Here is a 22,500-nt window from a genome sequence, read left to right as displayed (position 1 = left end):
ACACACACAACTACACACACACACACACTACACAAACACACACACATACACATACACACTACACACACACACACACACACACACACACACACACACACACACACACACACACACACACACACACACACACACACACAATTAGCTAACAGCGGGAGGCTCAACACTGATAATGTCACTAAACGAAGGTCTCAAGGAGGCGATGCCGGAAACGTTTTTCTTCTCAGACGATCCTTTGTTGAGTTAGCATCCTCCACTTTCCTCCTCCTTCCTCCCCACCTCCTCCGTCCTTCCCACCTCCTTCCTCCTCCTCACTTCCATTTTTATGCCTCCTTTATCATATTTGCCCCTTCAATGCCTCCATCTTCGTCGCGGCTACTCTCCCTATCCATTTTTTGTCCCATATGTTGCATCCCTCCCCGTGTCTCCCCCCATCTTGTCTGTGTCTCTCTGCGAGATAAATATATCTCAGCTTTTCCTCCTCCCTGATCTCCAGTTCTGTCTCATACACAATATATCAGTACTTTGCTCTTGTATCCAGTTTTGCTAAATATATTATCAAATTCCTCATTATTTTTGTTTTTCCTCTGTATCTTGTGTATATTCCGTCCCTTCTGTACTCCTTTCCGTTCTTACTTCCCTTCCCTCTGCCCGCCACTTCTTCCCTTCCTTCTACCCTCTCCTGCCCTCCTTTTACTGTCTTCTCTCCACCCTTGGTCAGCCGGGGATGAAAGGTTTCAGTTCTTCATGGTGAGTGAGAGGGAGGGTTTCAGTGCTTCACGGTGAGAGGGAGGGTTTCAGTGCTTCACGGTGAGTGAGAGGGAGGGTTTCAGTGCTTCACGGTGAGTGAGAGGGAGGGTTTCAGTGCTTCACGGTGAGTGAGAGGGAGGGTTTCAGTGCTTCACGGTGAGAGGGAGGGTTTCAGTGCTTCACGGTGAGTGAGAGGGAGGGTTTCAGTGCTTCACGGTGAGTGAGAGGGAAGGTTTCAATGCTTCACAATGAGTGAGAGGGAAGGTTTCAGTGCTTCACGGTGAGAGGGTTGGTTTCAGTGTTTCACGGTTAGTGAGAGGGTTGGTTTCAGTGCTTCACGGTGAGTGAGAGGGTTGGTTTCAGTGCTTCACGGTGAGTGAGAGGGTTGGTTTCAGTGCTTCACGGTGAGTGAGAGGAGGCAGGATGCCTCAGATACCACACCCACGGTGTGTCAGGCTGGGCATTCCTCAGATGGTGTGGTTGGCACTGCCACACCCACTTAACGAGACCACACTACTAATCTTTGTGTAAATATTGTTGCAGGTGATCAACATGCTTGCATTCTCTGGCTTGCATCACTTCTTCCCCTCTGTCTCTCTCACTACACCTGAAATTTCACTGTCAGCAAAATTTTGGATAGGTATACAGCAAGCTTCATCGTGTCAACGTTTCGCTTTACACAGAACGAAACGTTGCCACAATGAAAGCTAGTTCTCCACCTGTCTTGGTAGGTAAGACACATAGGCAACAGTTAGGCAACTTTATTCCGAAACGTTTCGCCTACACAGTAGGCTTCTTCAGTCGAATACAGAAAGTAGGCAGGAACAGTAGAGATGTGAAGACGATGTAATCAGTCCATCACCCTTGAAGTCGTAGAATTTGAGGTTGTCAGTCCCTCGGCCTGGAGAAGTTCAGTTCCATAGTCTTACCTACCAACCTGTCGGTATTGTATACCATTTTGATGTTCATCCACCTGTCTTGTCTTCACTCGACGAAGATGTGTGAATCCTGTGAAGATTCGTTCCTGCCTCTACCCTCCACTGTAAGTAGTTGCTTAGGTTGAGAGAAAACAGTTATTTTGTTTCTAGTTTTTTGCCATCACTAGCATCATAGGCATGTAACATAACCTTAGTAAATACATGAGACATTTCTGCAGCATTTGCGTATATTGTGGAAACATTTCGCCAGCCAGTGGCTTCTTCAGTCCAATTCAGAGAACAGTGGAAGATGATGGGTAAGTTTGGGGTAATCAGTCCCTCAGCCTGGAATCGATATGTTCAGTTCAGTTTTGATGAAGGTACAATATATAGGTGAGGTGAAGCAGTGGTAGGTGGCGTTACCAGTGGAAAAATTCATTAATGGTTATGCCTATAAAACCACGGAATGGGCGAGGGTTTAACCCATGGCGAGTCCCAGAACTTCAAGTTAGTTGCCTGGAGTTCAATCCCCGCCCGTGTCTTAGTTTGTTTGCAGTCAGGTTGAGCAAGTATGAAGAATTCCTTGAACATCAAAATGGTATACAATACCGACAGGTTGTTAGGTAAGACACATATGCAACAGTTAGACAACTTTATTCCGAAACGTTTCGCCTACACAGTAGGCTGTGTAGGCTTCTTCAGTCGAATACAGAAAATAGGCAGGAACAGTAGAGATGTGAAGACGATGTAATCAGTCCATCACCCTTGTAGTCGTTGAATTTGAGGTTGTCAGTCCCTCGGCCTGGAGAAGTTCAGTTCCATAGTCAGGAACTATCTGATAGTTCCTGACTTTGGAACTGAAGAATTCCTTGGATCAAGATCCCAAGATGTTGCTGTGTTTGATAAATTTTGTATGAAAGGTTTTGAGAAGACTTAAGTTGATAAATGAGACAATTGTGCAATATTTGCGTATCAAACTACTACTCATCTCCCACAGTTCTTCTCTGTATTGGATCGGAAACGTTTCGCCACTGGCTGGCGAAACGTTTCCAGGATAATGATACCCAAATTTGGCACAGTGGAAGATGAAGGTTAAGTTTGAGGTAATCAGTCCCTCAGCCTGGAATCAGTTTTAAAAACCACTTATACAAATACCCTTGGTAAAATACACCATATAGAATAACCTGATTTATCTAACTTATCTAAAAATTTGCATATAATAATTTTTTTTTCTTGTTAAACAATAAAACACTTGTCCAACATCTGGGTATCTTGATAAAGCTCTACGTAGAGTCGGAGACAATGCCAAGGAGTCAATATTACATATTATTATTATTACTACTACTGCTATATTACTACTACTACTACTACTATCTTGTACCTGACAATGTACCTTACGCCCTAGCTGACGTGTACCTTGTGTTCTGAGTGTACCTTGTGCCATGACACTGTACCTTACGCCCTAACTGACCTGTACCTTGTGTTCTGTGTGTACCTTGTGCCATGACAATGTACATTACGCCCTAACTGACCTGTACCTTGTGTTCTGTGTGTACCTTGTGCCATGACAATATACCTTACGCCTTAACTGACCTGTTCCTTGTGTTCTGAATGTACCTTGTGTTCTGAGTGTATCTTGTGCCCTCACTAATCGTGTACCTTGTTTGTACCTGCAGGCGGATGTTCCCGACGGTGCGAGCGTCTTTTACGGGGCTCAAGACAGAGCAACGGTACGCAGTTCTCCTCGACATTGTACCTGTCGATAACAAGCGGTACAGGTGAGTCTATGTACCTCTGTATAGAGCTTGGGACAACATTCTGCCTTGTATGGAGCTTGGGACTACGTTTCACTGTGTAGACCTTTGAACAATATTAGATATAGGTGAGTACAAATAGGAAGCGCGTCTGTCTGGCGCTCAGCAGACGGAGGATGTGATGAATGGTTTGAAAAACCGACAAGTTGAAGATTGAGACACTTATGCAGCATATGGGAATCTTTATTCAGGAAACGTTTCGCCACACAGTGGCTTCATCAGTCCAATACAAAGAGGAAGGCGTAAGGAGAGGAGGAGAATGAGGTAATCAGTCCCTCAACCTGGAGTCGATGTGTTCAGTCCATCAATCTTGTAGAATGTACAGCATAGGGCCGTAGACGTGGCTTATAAACTGTAGTGAGGTGACGTGAAGCAGATGGAGGCGGGGTCATAGTGGTACCATCCACTAGTCGAAGTAGGTCTTCGTCCAAAGGTTGAACAAGTGTTGAAGAATTCTTTGTAACAAGATCCCATGATGCTGCAGTGTCTGACAGTTGAGATGCTGCATAAGTGTCTCAATCTTCAACTTGTCGGTTTTTCAAACCATTCATCACAACTGTCAGACACTGCAGCATCATGGGATCTTGTTACAAAGAATTCTTCAACACTTGTTCAACCTTTGGACGAAGACCTACTTCGACTAGTGGATGGTACCACTATGACCCCGCCTCCATCTGCTTCACGTCACCTCACTACAGTTTATAAGCCACGTCTACGGCCCTATGCTGTACATTCTACAAGATTGATGGACTGAACACATCGACTCCAGGTTGAGGGACTGATTACCTCATTCTCCTCCTCTCCTTACGCCTTCCTCTTTGTATTGGACTGATGAAGCCACTGTGTGGCGAAACGTTTCCTGAATAAAGATTCCCATATGCTGCATAAGTGTCTCAATCTTCAGACGGAGGATCGAGCCTCTATTACGTCTTGCGCTGAATGACCCACATGGGTCTAACGCTTAACATGAATTTGAACAATATTTCACTATGTAGAGCTTATAACTTTTCACACTGTCTAAAGACTGGGAAAATGTTTCTCTGTAGGACTTCAGACAACGTTTTTGCCTCATGTAGAACTAGGCACAACGTTTTACTCTGTATAGAGCCTAGGAACACGATACTTTCTGTGTAGAGCTCGGACATTGTTTCACTTTGTGTTTAGACTTTGATTAGAGTTTGCCACCGAAACTTCTAGTTTATTGCGTGTTCCATATGTATCCTGTAGAGGGTAGCACAAGTACATACGGATACGCAAAAGACCTAGGAAGTAGACTCCAAAAGGGTTAACAGAAGTGCAACTGGATTAATAGCTACAGTTGACTTATCTGTTGCAATGATATTCTGTGAAATGGCTGGAACAACGTTTTGCTGTGTAGAGCTCGGCAAAACTACACCCGGAGAAACGTTGCCCCAAGTAAATAGTGTTGTGCAACGAGTTTTTTTCAGTGTGGTCGGCAGCACAAGATAAACCCGGTTTACCTCGAAGGGCCAGAGAGTTGAGATGCACGGAAAATAAGTTGAATAAATATGTTTTGTTTTACATCAGTAAGATAAATATTATTAATAGTTTAGGTTACTAATAAATAATATCTTACTTGATAAGTAGATAAGTACTGATAAGTAGATGATGACACTTGCTTCAGTTAAGTATCTTTGTTGGGATTTCCCCAATCAATGGCTACATTAATTCACTACAAAGTAAGCCAGTGGGAGATTTTTCCTCAGTCTGCAGGTGATACACATATTAGTGGTAAGGTAAGACACATATGCAACAGTTAGACAACTTTATTCCGAAACGTTTCGCCTACACAGTAGGCTTCTTCATTCGAATACAGAAAGTAGGCAGGAACAGTAGAGATGTGAAGACGATGTAATCAGTCCATCACCCTTGTAGTCGTAGAATTTGAGGTTGTCAGTCCCTCGGCCTGGAGAAGTTCAGTTCCATAGTCAGGTGTAGGCGAAACGTTTCGGAATAAAGTTGTCTAACTGTTGCATATGTGTCTTACCTAACAACCTGTCGGTATTGTATACCATTTTGATGTTCATATTAGTGGTAAATAATGACTGATTACTTCGTCTTCCACCGTCTTCTGTATATATTTCTACAGTTTTCACATTATGTCCATGAATTGATAGTCACTGGATGGCGGAACGTCTACAGAGTAAAGATATGTATATGATGTTCTCGTGTCTAATTCATCTATAGGTGATATGTTCACCTTGTTATAAAGTATGGCATGTTTATTTATTCAGCTAATTTTCAGTCCAGCAACCTGGATAGTCTTGAATATATCTCTAGGCTGTGGGACCGACTACCTCACTCCTCCTTCAAGTCTTCCTGTACTGGATTGGTAAGGCCACTGATTGGCGAAACGTTCCAACACTAAGCATACCTAAGTGCCGCACATGTCTTTTCACTCAGAATATTTTCAGTAAACTAGGTAAATGCTTCCTGATTTGGGTGTTAGTCTTGTGATGACCCACCACTGGTCTTATCTACTTGCCGTATCCGCGAACACTTGTTTTGGAAATAAGACACTGGTAGCAGAGAATCCTTTTAGCATAACGTTTCGCATAAAGCCGGGCTTTATCTAGTATGTAATAAAGTTGGTAGAATTACCGACAATATGTAAAGTAAAAGGACACAAGTGCAACTTATGTGACATTTATTGTGGCAACGTTTCGCTCTCCAGGAGCTTTATCAAGCCATTACGTAATGGCTTGATAAAGCTCCTGGAGAGCGAAACGTTGCCACAATAAATGTCACATAAGTTGCACTTGTGTCCTTTTACTTTATCTAGTATGTAGGAATAAGCAAATTCACTGCTTTCTAAGGCAAACGAGCACCATGAGGTCAGGCTTGGAAAAGGCAGGTCACATTTGAGGTCAGATATAGGTGAGGTCAGGTACTGGTTAGATTAGGGAGGTGGGGGTATGGTGACACGTTTATAATGTTTATTATATAAATCATAGGCAATGTGAATAATAGGTGCAGCCAACATGTACATTCCACTGTTTTGCTTAATGGTTCTAGTGAGGTGGATCACTGCTCCTCTCAAAATTCTGCGTCTTGTTCTGTCATTCTCGTGGTGCAGCAACTGTGCTCTTGAACATAAATGGTTTACAATACCGACAAGAGGAGCAATTACACACTTGTGGAGCATCTGGGTATCTTTATTTATGAAGATTGAGACACTTATGCAGCATATGGGAATCTTTATTCAGGAAACGTTTCGCCACACAGTGGCTTCATCAGTCCAATACAAAGAGGAAGGCGTAAGGAGAGGAGGAGTATGAGGTAATCAGTCCCTCAGCCTGGAGTCGATGTGTTCAGTCCACATCGACTCCAGGCTGAGGGACTGATTACCTCAAACTCCTCCTCTCCTTACACCTGCTTTGCATTGGACTCATGAAGCCACTGTGTGGCGAAACGTTTCCTGAATAAAGATTCCCATATGCTGCATAAGTGTCTCAATCTTCAACTTGTCGGTTTTTCAAACCATTCATCACATCTTTATTTATAGAAGTTTCACCCGCCAGGGACTTTATCAATACAAGACTGCGGTGCTCTTCATCTCCAGGGCTGAGGGACTGATTACTTCATCTTTTGTATATATTTCTTCATATTATGTCCTTGTATTGATAAAACAACTGGCTGGCGAAATGTCTACAAATAAAGATACCCAGATGTTGCACGTGTCTAATTCCTCAGCTGTGCTCTTCCTTAGTCCATGACGTGAGGATGATGGTTGCCATGGACTACGCATGTGTTGTTTCTCTCTCCTGCAGGATATGTTCCTGAAGGCGTGTCTGAAGGCCTCGGCAGATTTCCCCGACGTAAACTTTATCGCAGCCACGATTCCAACATCTATTTTTCGTTAACCAACCTGTGCTTCAAGGCCCTTTGCATCGTAATCCGTTCCTCACGTTAATTTTCCCATCGCTTAAAAACAGAAATCAAGAAGCAAAAAAATTTTTTTTGCTTGTTTTATAAACAATATGGTTAAAAAAAAAAACTTTTTACTCTTTCACGAGAATACTGAGGAGAGTATCAAGATGATCTGTTTATCGCAATTATCACACGGTGTGCTGTATACTTTTGCTGTGCAAAACGTTCTGGGTTTACGGCTTCTGGTGATCTGATAGTTTCGGTAGTAGGGCTGCTACATCTCTGTTGTCTTCACTGAGAATCAGGGTGATAATGATGGCAGTCTGGCTAGTGGGAAGGACCAGTCGCCTGTCGAAGTCGGTATCCTTGTTATGCGCGCTGTTGAAGGAAGACTCTGTGGATAATGTGTGAGGTATTCATCACTGCGAATTTGGAGTGCTCAGAAGTAACATAATACACCCCGCTTGGTTCTGAGGTCAGGGTGAGAGAGGTACCGTACTGGGTCATCCTTATTGGTGGGTTTTCTGTATACTTCTCATTTGCGTATCTCCATCTTTGATGAGTAAGACGTACAGACAAGGTAAGGGCTACCTCACCTTCTAGTGTAAACTGTATGGAGGACTCAGCCATGTTAGGTGAATTTGTAAACAGTGATGTTGAAACGCCTTAGGAATGATGAGAGATATCATCCACACATCTAAGCCAAATGTTATGTCGTGAGTGGATGATAGTAGTAGAGGTAGAAGGTGAGGATATTGTCGCAGAACAAGTGGTAATCACAAGTAGAACCATTGGTACTCAACTCGAAGTGGCAATGGTGTAACACGAATAGTGTAAATTAGGAAGAGTACTAATCTAGTAGTGGTAGTTGTTGCCCACGTCTTCCATACATTTCTTTCTCTCCTGTTAGGTAAGACACATATGCAACAGTTAGACAACTTTATTCCGAAACGTTTCGCCTACACAGTAGGCTTCTTCAGTCGAATACAGAAAATAGGCAGGAACAGTAGAGATGTGAAGACGATGTAATCAGTCCATCACCCTTGTAGTCGTAGAATTTGAGGTTGTCAGTCCCTCGGCCTGGAGAAGTTCAGTTCCATAGTCAGGAACTATCTCAGATAGTTCCTGACTATGGAACTGAACTTCTCCAGGCCGAGGGACTGACAACCTCAAATTCTACGACTACAAGGGTGATGGACTGATTACATCGTCTTCACATCTCTACTGTTCCTGCCTATTTTCTGTATTCGACTGAAGAAGCCTACTGTGTAGGCGAAACGTTTCGGAATAAAGTTGTCTAACTGTTGCATATGTGTCTTACCTAACAACCTGTCGGTATTGTATACCATTTTGATGTTCATCTTTCTCTCCTGTAAATTCAATGACTTTTTTCAATATGGTAAAGTATATTTTGTGTCCCTGTTTTCATGTTGGCAGTGACTGGAAGGTAGGAAGAGAGCCTTCTGATTTTCTGTCCTGGACTAACACACCTAACATATGATAGTTCTTGTAATAAAGTTGGTAGAATTACCGACAATATGTAAAGTAAAAGGACACAAGTGCAACTAATGTGACATTTATTGTAGCAACGTTTCGCTCTCCAGGAGCTTTATCAAGCCATTACAAACAATACATGGACACAGAGGGTATATAAAGGCTCAGAGTGAGGTGAATACTAGTGAGGTACCATTTCGATGTTCACTAGTGGTAGTAGTAGTAGTAGTAGTAGTAGTGGTAGTGACAAAAGCAATTAATTCGAACATGAGTAAAAGGATATAAAAGCTATTACTTGGGTAACATAAAAATAGGTTGGACAAATATAAACTGGAATGAGGCAGGTTGTTTCAGTGTTCACTCTCTGTGCTTTGTGTAGTATAACAGGAGAGACTATGTGATGGCAGGGTTTACTGTTTTCAGGAGGATTCTTGCTAAGACTTCGGAGATGGTGAAGCTGCCGTTGTTTTGTTTAATTGTATTCGAAACAGCGATCAGTGCTGATTCAAGGCACTTGCGTGTGCGGAAATTAGTTTCTTTTATCACTAATTGGGCGTCTCTGAATTTCATAAGATGATTGGTGGAATTTCGGTGTTGTACACAGGCGTTGTTTAAGTTGTCGTTCCTACATGCGTATATGTGTTCATTGAGGCGGGTGTCGAGGTTTCTTGCTGTTTCACCTACGTAGATCTTGTCACAGCCTCCACAGGGTATAGTGTAAACTCCTGCATTGACTGGTTCGTGGTGCTTGGGTTTTGTCCTGGTTAGATCCTTTATTGAAGTGGTAGAAGCGATGGCGACTCTGGTGTTAGCTTGTGAAAGTACTTTTGAGACGTTTAGTGCAACCTGGCTGTTGGGAAGAATTATAACTTTGTTGGGAGCGGTGTTGATGCGTGGAGAATTGATGATCTGAAGAGCTCTTTTCTTGCAGTCTTTGATGAAAAAAGAAGGAAATTGTAACTCAGTGAATGTTTGGTGAATGTAAGTACATTCCTCGTCAAGAAACTCAGGACTACAAATTCGGTATGCTCTTAGGAAAAACCCGATGATGATGCCTCTTTTGGTCTTGGTATCTTGACTGGAATAGAAGTGTGTGAGATCATTTTTATTGGTGGGTTTCCGATAAACTTGAAATCTTAGGTTGTTGTCTACTTTGTGAATGAGGACGTCGAGGAAAGGTAGCTTGTCATTGGACTCTTCTTCTAGTGTAAACTGAATCGCTGGTTCAACTGCGTTGAGCCTTGCCTGAAGATCCCGTACATCAAAACGTTTTGGAGTTATTACGAGGACATCGTCCACGTAACGTAACCAAGTGACGCTTGAAGGGATGATGTTGGCGAAGTGTTCAGACTCTAGGTGTTCCATGTATAAGTTGGCTAGGACGGCACTTATTGGGGACCCCATTCCCATGCCGTAGGTTTGTTTGTAGAGCTTGTTATTGAAGGAAAAACAGTTGAAGTTAACACAGAGTTCAATCAAGTCAACAAAATCTCCGGGAGGTAAAGGAAGATTAAGGTCCTGGTTGACTTTACGTCGTAGAACCTCGATGGCTTTTTTTGTAGGTACTTTTGTGAAGAGGGAAGTCACATCCAAACTGCTTAGTTTCTTGTTACGGATGGAGAGGTTACGGATGCGGTTGAGAAGGTCGCCTGAGTGTTTAAGATGAGCGGGGCTGATGGTCCCCAGAAGGCAGGAAAGATGTTTGGCAAGAACTCCGGCTAGTTTGTGTGGAGCACTGCCTATTCCTGACGTGATTGGTCTGAGAGGAATATTGTGTTTATGGGTCTTGGGTAAACCATACATGTGTGCTGGTTTAGGGTTGCTTGGTAACAAGTACAGAAGTTTCTTCCCTTCTCTAGTGCGTTTGAGTATTTGTCTGCTTTTGTATAGAAAGTCTTTGGAGAGCGTCTCCCACTGTTGAGTGCTGATAGGTTCGTATGTAGATTGATCATTCAAAAGGTCCATCATTTTAGTGTTGTAGTCACTGGTGTTGAGTATGACGACTCCACCTCCTTTGTCGGCGGTGGTGACGATAATGTTGGGGTCGTTGGCGAGGTCCTTAAGGGCAGTGATGTATCTTCTAGGAAGACTAGAAGAAGAAGGTTCACATAAAGCTGCAGTGAGAAGGCCCTGTATATAACCCTTCTGGAAGTTGCTGTCACTGTGTCTATGGTTCCTGGTATGTGACGATAAGTTGTTTATCAGGGATTCGCGTCCCATATCCTTCAACCGACTGTTAGTGCAGAGGTACTGAAGTTTGCGATTGAGTTTGATCTTCTGTTGGAGGTTAGCTGTGGTGACTGTGCTGAGAATATGCTCAGCAGTGTGTTGGTTTACCCAAGACCCATAAACACAATATTCCTCTCAGACCAATCACGTCAGGAATAGGCAGTGCTCCACACAAACTAGCCGGAGTTCTTGCCAAACATCTTTCCTGCCTTCTGGGGACCATCAGCCCCGCTCATCTTAAACACTCAGTACCTACCAAAAAAGCCATCGAGGTTCTACGACGTAAAGTCAACCAGGACCTTAATCTTCCTTTACCTCCCGGAGATTTTGTTGACTTGATTGAACTCTGTGTTAACTTCAACTGTTTTTCCTTCAATAACAAGCTCTACAAACAAACCTACGGCATGGGAATGGGGTCCCCAATAAGTGCCGTCCTAGCCAACTTATACATGGAACACCTAGAGTCTGAACACTTCGCCAACATCATCCCTTCAAGCGTCACTTGGTTACGTTACGTGGACGATGTCCTCGTAATAACTCCAAAACGTTTTGATGTACGGGATCTTCAGGCAAGGCTCAACGCAGTTGAACCAGCGATTCAGTTTACACTAGAAGAAGAGTCCAGTGACAAGCTACCTTTCCTCGACGTCCTCATTCACAAAGTAGACAACAACCTAAGATTTCAAGTTTATCGGAAACCCACCAATAAAAATGATCTCGCACACTTCTATTCCAGTCAAGATACCAAGACCAAAAGAGGCATCATCATCGGGTTTTTCCTAAGAGCATACCGAATTTGTAGTCCTGAGTTTCTTGACGAGGAATGTACTTACATTCACCAAACATTCACTGAGTTACAATTTCCTTCTTTTTTCATCAAAGACTGCAAGAAAAGAGCTCTTCAGATCATCAATTCTCCACGCATCAACACCGCTCCCAACAAAGTTATAATTCTTCCCAACAGCCAGGTTGCACTAAACGTCTCAAAAGTACTTTCACAAGCTAACACCAGAGTCGCCATCGCTTCTACCACTTCAATAAAGGATCTAACCAGGACAAAACCCAAGCACCACGAACCAGTCAATGCAGGAGTTTACACTATACCCTGTGGAGGCTGTGACAAGATCTACGTAGGTGAAACAGCAAGAAACCTCGACACCCGCCTCAATGAACACATATACGCATGTAGGAACGACAACTTAAACAACGCCTGTGTACAACACCGAAATTCCACCAATCATCTTATGAAATTCAGAGACGCCCAATTAGTGATAAAAGAAACTAATTTCCGCACACGCAAGTGCCTTGAATCAGCACTGATCGCTGTTTCGAATACAATTAAACAAAACAACGGCAGCTTCACCATCTCCGAAGTCTTAGCAAGAATCCTCCTGAAAACAGTAAACCCTGCCATCACATAGTCTCTCCTGTTATACTACACAAAGCACAGAGAGTGAACACTGAAACAACCTGCCTCATTCCAGTTTATATTTGTCCAACCTATTTTTATGTTACCCAAGTAATAGCTTTTATATCCTTTTACTCATGTTCGAATTAATTGCTTTTGTCACTACCACTACTACTACTACTACTACTACTACCACTAGTGAACATCGAAATGGTACCTCACTAGTATTCACCCCACTCTGAGCCTTTATATACCCTCTGTGTCCATGTATTGTTTGTAATGGCTTGATAAAGCTCCTGGAGAGCGAAACGTTGCTACAATAAATGTCACATTAGTTGCACTTGTGTCCTTTTACTTTACATGATAGTTCTTAATCTGTGTTTTTCTCACAGTGAGCGAAACGTTTCTTGATAAATATCAGTATTTGGTTTCTTTGACATTACTGCTATTACTATTATTACTACTACTACTATTACTACTACTACTACTATTACTATTATTACTACTACTATTATTACTACTACTATTACTACTACTACTATTACTATTATTACTATTACTGTTGCTATTACTACTACTAGTGATAATGTCCACACAGGTACGCGTACCACAGGTCGTCGTGGTTGGTAGCAGGAAAAGCGGACCCACCGCCTCCCTACCGTCTCTACGCTCACCCTGACTCACCCTACACCGGCGACCAACTCAAGAAGCAGATTGTCTCCTTCGAGAAAGTCAAACTCACCAACAACGAGATGGACAAACACGGCCAGGTGAGGCCCTTATTATCCTCAAAATTGTATTTATTACTTTTTATTATTTGATTTCGTAGACCGTTTCCTCACTAAGGTGGGATTACCCGAAGAAACATATTTCCCATCACTCAGCCAATAGATGTCGTGCCAGAAGTTTATGAATTTTACATTTCAAATGAGTAGTAATGGAAGTGGAAAGAAAACTAACGACCAGAAATATTAGAAAACTGCTATAAGGCGATAAAAACAGAGATAAATTAGGTGAGTATGTGGCTCCTGCCTCTTCCACTTTATTGGCCAGGTCGTTCCACTTCCTGACAACTCTGACATAAGAAATACTTCCTAACATCTCTGTGATTCATCTGTATTTTCAGTTTCCTGCTGTGCCCTAGTGTTACTATTTTCAGTGAGATTAAGACACATGTGCAACATCTGGGTATCTTTATTGTAGACGTTTCGCCATCCAGTGGCTTTATCAAAACAAATTCTAGGACATAACTTGAAGACAGTAGAACTATGTACAGAAGATGAGGTAATCAGTCCCTCAACCTAGGAGCAGGTGCGAAGAGCACCATAGTCGTGGAGAATCTCCAATTTGCAAAGCTACCCAAGAAATAAGCTCTGATGTGCAAGTCCCACTCAAATCCAACCCCTCCCACTCATGTACTTATCCAACCTAAATTTGAAACTACCCAAAGTCCTAGCCTCAATAATCCAACTAGGTAGACTGTTCCACTCATCAACTACCCTATTTCCAAACCAATATTTTCCTATGTCCTTTCTAAATCTAAACTTATCTAATTTAAATCCATTACTGCGGGTTCTCTCATGGAGAGATATCCTCAAGACCTTGTTAATATCCCCTTTATTAATACCCATCTTCCACTTATACACTTCGATCAGGTCTCCCCTCATTCTTCGTCTAACAAGTGAATGTAACTTAAGAGTCTTCAATCTTTCTTCATAAGGAAGATTTCTAATGCTATGTATTAATTTAGTCATCCTACGCTGAATGTTTTCTAACGAATTTATGTCCATTCTGTAATATGGAGACCAGAATTGAGCTGCATAATCTAGGTGAGGCCTTACCAATGATGTATAAAGCTGCAGTATGACCTCTGGACTTCTGTTGCTTACACTTCTTGATATAAATCCCAGTAATCTATTTGCCTTATTACGTACGCTTAGGCATTGCTGTCTTGGTTTAAGGTTGCTGCTTACCATAACCCCCAAGTCCTTTTCGCAATCTGTATGGCTAAGTTCTACATTATTTAACTTGTGACGAATGGTTTGAAAAACCGACAAGTTGAAGATTGAGACACTTATGCAGCATATGGGAATCTTTATTCAGGAAACGTTTCGCCACACAGTGGCTTCATCAGTCCAATACAAAGAGGCGTAAGGAGAGGAGGAGAATGAGGTAATCAGTCCCTCAACCTGGAGTCGATGTGTTCAGTCCATCAATCTTGTAGAATGTACAGCATAGGGCCGTAGACGTGGCTTATATACTGTAGTGAGGTGACGTGAAGCAGATGGAGGCGGGGTCGTAGTGGTACCATCCACTAGTCGAAGTAGGTCTTCGTCCAAAGGTTGAACAAGTGTTGAAGAATTCTTTGTAACAAGACCCCATGATGCTGCCGTGTCTGACAGTTGTGACGAATGGTTTGAAAAACCGACAAGTTGAAGATTGAGACACTTATGCAGCATATGGGAATCTTTATTCAGGAAACGTTTCGCCACACAGTGGCTTCATCAGTCCAATACAAAGAGGCGTAAGGAGAGGAGGAGAATGAGGTAATCAGTCCCTCAACCTGGAGTCGATGTGTTCAGTCCATCAATCTTGTAGAATGTACAGCATAGGGCCGTAGACGTGGCTTATATACAGTAGTGAGGTGACGTGAAGCAGATGGAGGCGGGGTCGTAGTGGTACCATCCACTAGTCGAAGTAGGTCTTCGTCCAAAGGTTGAACAAGTGTTGAAGAATTCTTTGTAACAAGACCCCATGATGCTGCCGTGTCTGACAGTTGTGACGAATGGTTTGAAAAACCGACAAGTTGAAGATTGAGACACTTATGCAGCATATGGGAATCTTTATTCAGGAAACGTTTCGCCACACAGTGGCTTCATCAGTCCAATACAAAGAGGCGTAAGGAGAGGAGGAGAATGAGGTAATCAGTCCCTCAACCTGGAGTCGATGTGTTCAGTCCATCAATCTTGTAGAATGTACAGCATAGGGCCGTAGACGTGGCTTATATACTGTAGTGAGGTGACGTGAAGCAGATGGAGGCGGGGTCGTAGTGGTACCATCCACTAGTCGAAGTAGGTCTTCGTCCAAAGGTTGAACAAGTGTTGAAGAATTCTTTGTAACAAGACCCCATGATGCTGCCGTGTCTGACAGTTGTGACGAATGGTTTGAAAAACCGACAAGTTGAAGATTGAGACACTTATGCAGCATATGGGAATCTTTATTCAGGAAACGTTTCGCCACACAGTGGCTTCATCAGTCCAATACAAAGAGGCGTAAGGAGAGGAGGAGAATGAGGTAATCAGTCCCTCAGACACGGCAGCATCATGGGGTCTTGTTACAAAGAATTCTTCAACACTTGTTCAACCTTTGGACGAAGACCTACTTCGACTAGTGGATGGTACCACTACGACCCCGCCTCCATCTGCTTCACGTCACCTCACTACAGTATATAAGCCACGTCTACGGCCCTATGCTGTACATTCTACAAGATTGATGGACTGAACACATCGACTCCAGGTTGAGGGACTGATTACCTCATTCTCCTCCTCTCCTTACGCCTCTTTGTATTGGACTGATGAAGCCACTGTGTGGCGAAACGTTTCCTGAATAAAGATTCCCATATGCTGCATAAGTGTCTCAATCTTCAACTTGTCGGTTTTTCAAACCATTCGTCACAACTGTCAGACACGGCAGCATCATGGGGTCTTGTTACAAAGAATTCTTCAACACTTGTTCAACCTTTGGACGAAGACCTACTTCGACTAGTGGATGGTACCACTACGACCCCGCCTCCATCTGCTTCACGTCACCTCACTACAGTATATAAGCCACGTCTACGGCCCTATGCTGTACATTCTACAAGATTGATGGACTGAACACATCGACTCCAGGTTGAGGGACTGATTACCTCATTCTCCTCCTCTCCTTACGCCTCTTTGTATTGGACTGATGAAGCCACTGTGTGGCGAAACGTTTCCTGAATAAAGATTCCCATATGCTGCATAAGTGTCTCAATCTTCAACTTGTCGGTTTTTCAAACCATTCGTCACAACTGTCAGACACGGCAGCATCATGGGGTCTTGTTACAAAGAATTCTTCAACACTTGTTCAACCTTTGGACGAAGACCTACTTCGACTAGTGGATGGTACCACTACGACCCCGCCTCCATCTGCTTCACGTCACCTCACTACAGTATATAAGCCACGTCTACGGCCCTATGCTGTACATTCTACAAGATTGATGGACTGAACACATCGACTCCAGGTTGAGGGACTGATTACCTCATTCTCCTCCTCTCCTTACGCCTCTTTGTATTGGACTGATGAAGCCACTGTGTGGCGAAACGTTTCCTGAATAAAGATTCCCATATGCTGCATAAGTGTCTCAATCTTCAACTTGTCGGTTTTTCAAACCATTCGTCACAACTGTCAGACACGGCAGCATCATGGGGTCTTGTTACAAAGAATTCTTCAACACTTGTTCAACCTTTGGACGAAGACCTACTTCGACTAGTGGATGGTACCACTACGACCCCGCCTCCATCTGCTTCACGTCACCTCACTACAGTATATAAGCCACGTCTACGGCCCTATGCTGTACATTCTACAAGATTGATGGACTGAACACATCGACTCCAGGTTGAGGGACTGATTACCTCATTCTCCTCCTCTCCTTACGCCTCTTTGTATTGGACTGATGAAGCCACTGTGTGGCGAAACGTTTCCTGAATAAAGATTCCCATATGCTGCATAAGTGTCTCAATCTTCATTATTTAACTTATAAGTGCTAGGGTTATGGACACTCCCGAGCTTCAGAACCTTACATTTATCTACATTGAACTGCATCTGCCACTTTTCTGACCAAGAGTAGAGTTTGTCTAAATCCTCCTGAAGTTCCCTAACATCTACGTTTGAATCAATTATCCTACCTATCTTCGTGTCATCGGCGAATTTGCACTTGTAATTCCTTCATCAAGATCATTGATATATATTATAAACAACAACGGGCCCAAGACTGATCCCTGTGGAACGCCACTTGTTACTGATCCCCACTCGGATTTAACCCCATTTATGGACACTCTCTGCTTCCTGTCTGTGAGCCATGATTCGTTCCACGAGAGCACACTTCCCTCAATGCCATGAGCTGCTACTTTCTTCAACAGTCTTTGGTGCGGAACTCTATCAAATGCCTTACTAAAATCTAAGAAAATAATATCAAATTCTTTATCGTGGTCAACAGCCTCAAAAGCTTTACTGAAGAAATTTAATAAATTAGTTAGACAAGACCGGCCTCTTGTGAATCCACGCTGAGTATCATCAATCAAGCTATGCTTATCGAGATGGCTTCTTATAATCTCAGCTATAATTGACTCTAGTAATTTGCCTACAATTGAGGTCAGGCTTATTGGGCGGTAATTTGACGGTAACGACTTGTCCCCTGTTTAAAAAATAGGAATTACATTAGCCATCTTCCACATATCAGACACTACACCTGTTTGAGGAGATAAATTAAAAATATTAGTTAATGGTTCACAGACTTCCATTTTGCATTCCTTAAGAACCCTTGAAAAAACCTCATCAGGACCTGGTGAACATTAAAATGGTATAAAATACCGACAGGTTGTTAGGTAAGACACATATGCAACAGTTAGGTATCTTTATTTTGAAACGTTTCGCCTACACAGTAGGCTTCTTCAGTCGAGTACAGAAAAGTTGATAGAAGCAGAAGATACTTGAAGACGATGTAATCAGTCCATCACCCTTAAAGCTTTGAGGTGGTCAGTCCCTCAGTCTGGAGAGCATTGTTCCATAGAATGAAACAATATGGAGATGAAGTGACAGGATGGAGCCTATTTATAGCGCCAACAGGTGAGACGTAGGTCACTAGGAGAGGTAAGAACTCAGATGTTGGGAGGTCAGGTCCCTCTCAAATCCAGCCGTTCTCACTTCATCTCCATATTGTTTCATTCTATGGAACAATGCTCTCCAGACTGAGGGACTGACCACCTCAAAGCTTTAAGGGTGATGGACTGATTACATCGTCTTCAAGTATCTTCTGCTTCTATCAACTTTTCTGTACTCGACTGAAGAAGCCTACTGTGTAGGCGAAACGTTTCAAAATAAAGATACCTAACTGTTGCATATGTGTCTTACCTAACAACCTGTCGGTATTTTATACCATTTTAATGTTCAACCTGTCAGACACTGCAACACAAGGGTATCTTGGTACAGACCTACAATCAACTTTTACAACCTCTACTAGTGAGAACGGCTGGATTTGAGAGGGACCTGACCTCCCAACATCTGAGTTCTTACCTCTCCTAGTGACCTACGTCTCACCTGTTGGCGCTATAAATAGGCTCCATCCTGTCACTTCATCTCCATATTGTTTCATTCTATGGAACAATGCTCTCCAGACTGAGGGACTGACCACCTCAAAGCTTTAAGGGTGATGGACTGATTACATCGTCTTCAAGTATCTTCTGCTTCTATCAACTTTTCCGTACTCGACTGAAGAAGCCTACTGTGTAGGCGAAACGTTTCAAAATAAAGATACCTAACTGTTGCATATGTGTCTTACCTAACAGGACCTGGTGACTTATTTTGCTTCAGTCGGTCTATCTGCTTCACAACCATTTCACTAGTGACTGTGATGTTACATAATTTATCTTCTTCTGGCCCACTATAAAAATTAATTACCGGAATATTATTAGTGTCTTCCTGTGTAAAAACCGAGAGAAAATAATTATTTAAAATCGAGCACATTTCATTCTCTTTGTGAGTAAGATGCCCATAGTTATTTTTAAGGGGACCTATCTTATCTCTAACTTTTGTTCTATATACCTGGAAAAAACTTTTTGGGTTAGTTTTAGAATCCCTAGCAACTTTAATTTCATAGTCCCTTTTAGCTTTTCTTATCCCCTTTTTAATGTCCCTCTTAATGTCAATATACTGATTCATAAGATGACCCTCGCCTCTTTTGATACGCCTATAAATTCCTTTCTTATGCCCTAGTAGATATTTCAGCCTATTATTCATCCATTTTGGGTCATTTCTATTTGATCTAATTTCTTTATATGGGATAAACATTCTCTGAGCAGCATGTATAGTGTTCAGAAAACTGTCATATTGATAGTTCTCTTCGTTACCCCAGTCAACAGATGATAAGTGTTCTCTAAGACCATCGTAATCTGCTAAGCGAAAATCTGGGACTGTTACTGAGTTATCCCTACTATCATACTTCCATTCAATGCTATATGTAATTGATTTGTGGTCGCTAGCACCCAGTTCCTCTGAAACTTCTAAATTATTAACAAGGGATTCGTTGTTTGCCAGAACTAAGTCAAGCAGGTTATTACCCCTTGTAGGTTCTGTCACAAACTGCTTCAAAAAACAGTCCTGAACTACTTCTAAGAAGTCGTATGATTCTAAATTCCCAGTCAAGAAATTCCAATCAATATAACTAAAGTTAAAGTCTCCTAGAATTACTACATTATCGTGCCTTGTGGCCCTAACAATTTCCTCCCATAGTAGTCTCCCCTGGTCTCTATCTAAATTTGGGGGACGGTATATCACACCTAAAATTAATTTTTCATGCCCCTCTGAAAATTCTATCCAGACTCTGTATGTGTTACTTCAGACTTAATACCCGTTTTTATGCAACAGTTCAAGCGATCTCGGACATACAATGCCACCCCACCCCCCTTTCCGACACTTCTATCTACTTGGAACAATTTAAAACCCTGGATGTGACATTCTGCAGGCATGTCCCGACTTTTTGAATTAAACCTCGTCTCAGTAATGGCAAATACATCTATGTTACCTGCACTAGCAACTAGTCTCAACTCGTCCATCTTATTCCTAGCACTGTGACTATTTGTGTAATAAATATTTAATTAAAGACCCTGCTCTCTCTTTACCCTTCCTGCTCCTTTCTGTTTTTCCACTAAACCTATTACTGTCCTTGTCAATTAGTGCCACTGGCTTTCCAATATCCACCTCATTTTGCCTATTACTAGTTCTCCTAGTACTCATATTACTACCCTGCGACTTCACAGTTTTCCCGCAAAAACCCATACCACTAACTATTCCTAGTTTAAAGACCTAACAGCTCCCTCCACTGCGTTGGCCAGTGCTCCCACCCCACACCTAGATAAGTGAACCCCGTCCCTGGCATACATGTCATTTCTGCCATAGAAGAGGTCCCAGTTGTCAATGAATGTTACTGCATTTTCCTTACAGTATTTGTCCAGCCAGCAATTGACACCAATTGCTCTGGACAACCATTCATTTCCAACTCCTCTCCTTGGCAAAATGCCACATATGACAGGTTTCCCACCCTTCCTCCTAATTATCTCTATTGCTGACCTATACCTGCTAATCAGGTCCTCACTCCTACGTCTGCCAACATCGTTGCCTCCAGCACTGAGACAGATAATAGGATTGCTCCCATTACCTCTCATGATGTCATCCAGACGGCTAACAATATCCTTCATCCCAGCCCCAGGAAAACACACTCTCTGCCTCCTACTCCTATCCTTCAAGCAGAATGCCCTATCCATGTACCTAATCTGGCTATCCCCAACAACAACAATGTTTTTACCTTCCTTGGCGTCGTGTGTCGTGATGCTCCGAGTAGTCGACTCACATTCGCCAGGTAGCATTACACCACTTGTAGAATTCGTCAAGACGTTCTCGATGGCCTTCGTTGGGGTTTCTAGGGATGTCTCACTCACATCTGCTAATGCTTCTTTGGTGCTCGTTGTGGCATTCCCAGTAGAACACTCACATTCGTCAGGTAGCACCGAGAATGGGTTGGAAGTTTCCACGGTAGTCTTCTGCTTTCTCGTTGTTTCTGCTTCTCCAACCGTTTTCTTGATCTTCAGCTTGGTTCCACGTTGCCTGGCCACTGACCAAGCTCCCCTCTTAACCTGGGGACTCACAACAGGAGGATTACTACGAATCCTCTTGTTCTCCTCCGTTAATCGCCGTATCTCCATCTTACCAACTCTGAGCTGAGAGTGGTGAGAGTAGAAGTGGAGAAGATCGTTTTGGTTGGTGGGTTTTCTCACCACGACACCAAAACCAAACGTGGTGTAATTATAGGCTTCTTCCTGCGTGCACTCAGAATCTGCAGCAATGAGTTCCTTGAGGAAGAATGCACTATAATTGAACAAGTATTTTCTAAACTCCACTATCCTCGTCACTTCATCAGAGACTGCAGACGGCGGGCATTAAACATCTTCAACACACCCAGAGAAGACACTGCCGAGAAGAGATACATAGTCCTCCCCACCAACTCCATTGCCAAACATGTTTCCAACATCTTTTCCAATACATCATTCCAAGTATCTACCTCCACAACCACGACCATCAAGGACATCACCAGTAGTAGACAGGACAAGCCTCCATCCTCTGCAGGGGTATACATAATCCCTTGTAATGACTGCAACAAATTATATGTGGGCGAAACATCAAGAGACCTCCAAACACGTACTTCAGAACACCAATATGCAAGCAGGACTGACGATACAAGGAATGCCTGTGTACAACATCGCAATTCACAAAACCATTTAATTAACTACAGAAACTCAAGACTTATCGCCACAGAAGACAACACTCAATACCGAAGAATCCTGGAATCATCGCTTATCTCTATAACCAACAATTTCAACCAGAACAACGGCTTCTATAACATAGCTGAACCACTCGCCAAGAAACTTCTTCATCGCTATCCCACATAAGAACATAGAACACTACAGAAGGTCTACTCACAACTTGTCCAATACCCCTGCCAAGCTACCCAAGACTCTATAACCCCACCCGGTAGATCATCAGATGCAGCATTCTCCACCTGACCTCAACATTCTGAACATGACTATAAATACTTCCGTACCTTCCACCCCAGGTAGATCCGTGTGTGACTTGAAAAAGCCCACTGTGTGGGTGAAACGTTGTCAATAAAGGATCACATTATACTGCATATGTGTTTATATTTCCA

The 22,500-nt window shown here is 42.8% G+C and overlaps 1 protein-coding gene across 1 annotated transcript in view; it reads left to right on the top strand.

The window, feature by feature from the left end:
• The window catches only part of LOC128702295 (T-box transcription factor TBX20), a 270,944-nt gene that overhangs the window by 190,893 nt on the left and 57,551 nt on the right, over positions 1-22,500 (top strand). The window contains exons 3-4 of the mRNA XM_070102075.1: positions 3,341-3,442; positions 13,099-13,270. Coding sequence (XP_069958176.1) covers positions 3,341-3,442; positions 13,099-13,270 — 274 coding nt within the window. The remainder of the gene's footprint in view (positions 1-3,340; positions 3,443-13,098; positions 13,271-22,500) is intronic.

The sequence above is a fragment of the Cherax quadricarinatus genome, chromosome 80, assembly GCF_038502225.1.
Source record: "Cherax quadricarinatus isolate ZL_2023a chromosome 80, ASM3850222v1, whole genome shotgun sequence".
Classification (NCBI taxonomy): domain Eukaryota; kingdom Metazoa; phylum Arthropoda; class Malacostraca; order Decapoda; family Parastacidae; genus Cherax; species Cherax quadricarinatus.
Note: the sequence above shows the minus strand (reverse complement) of the source record. Positions and strands in the feature narration are given on the sequence as shown.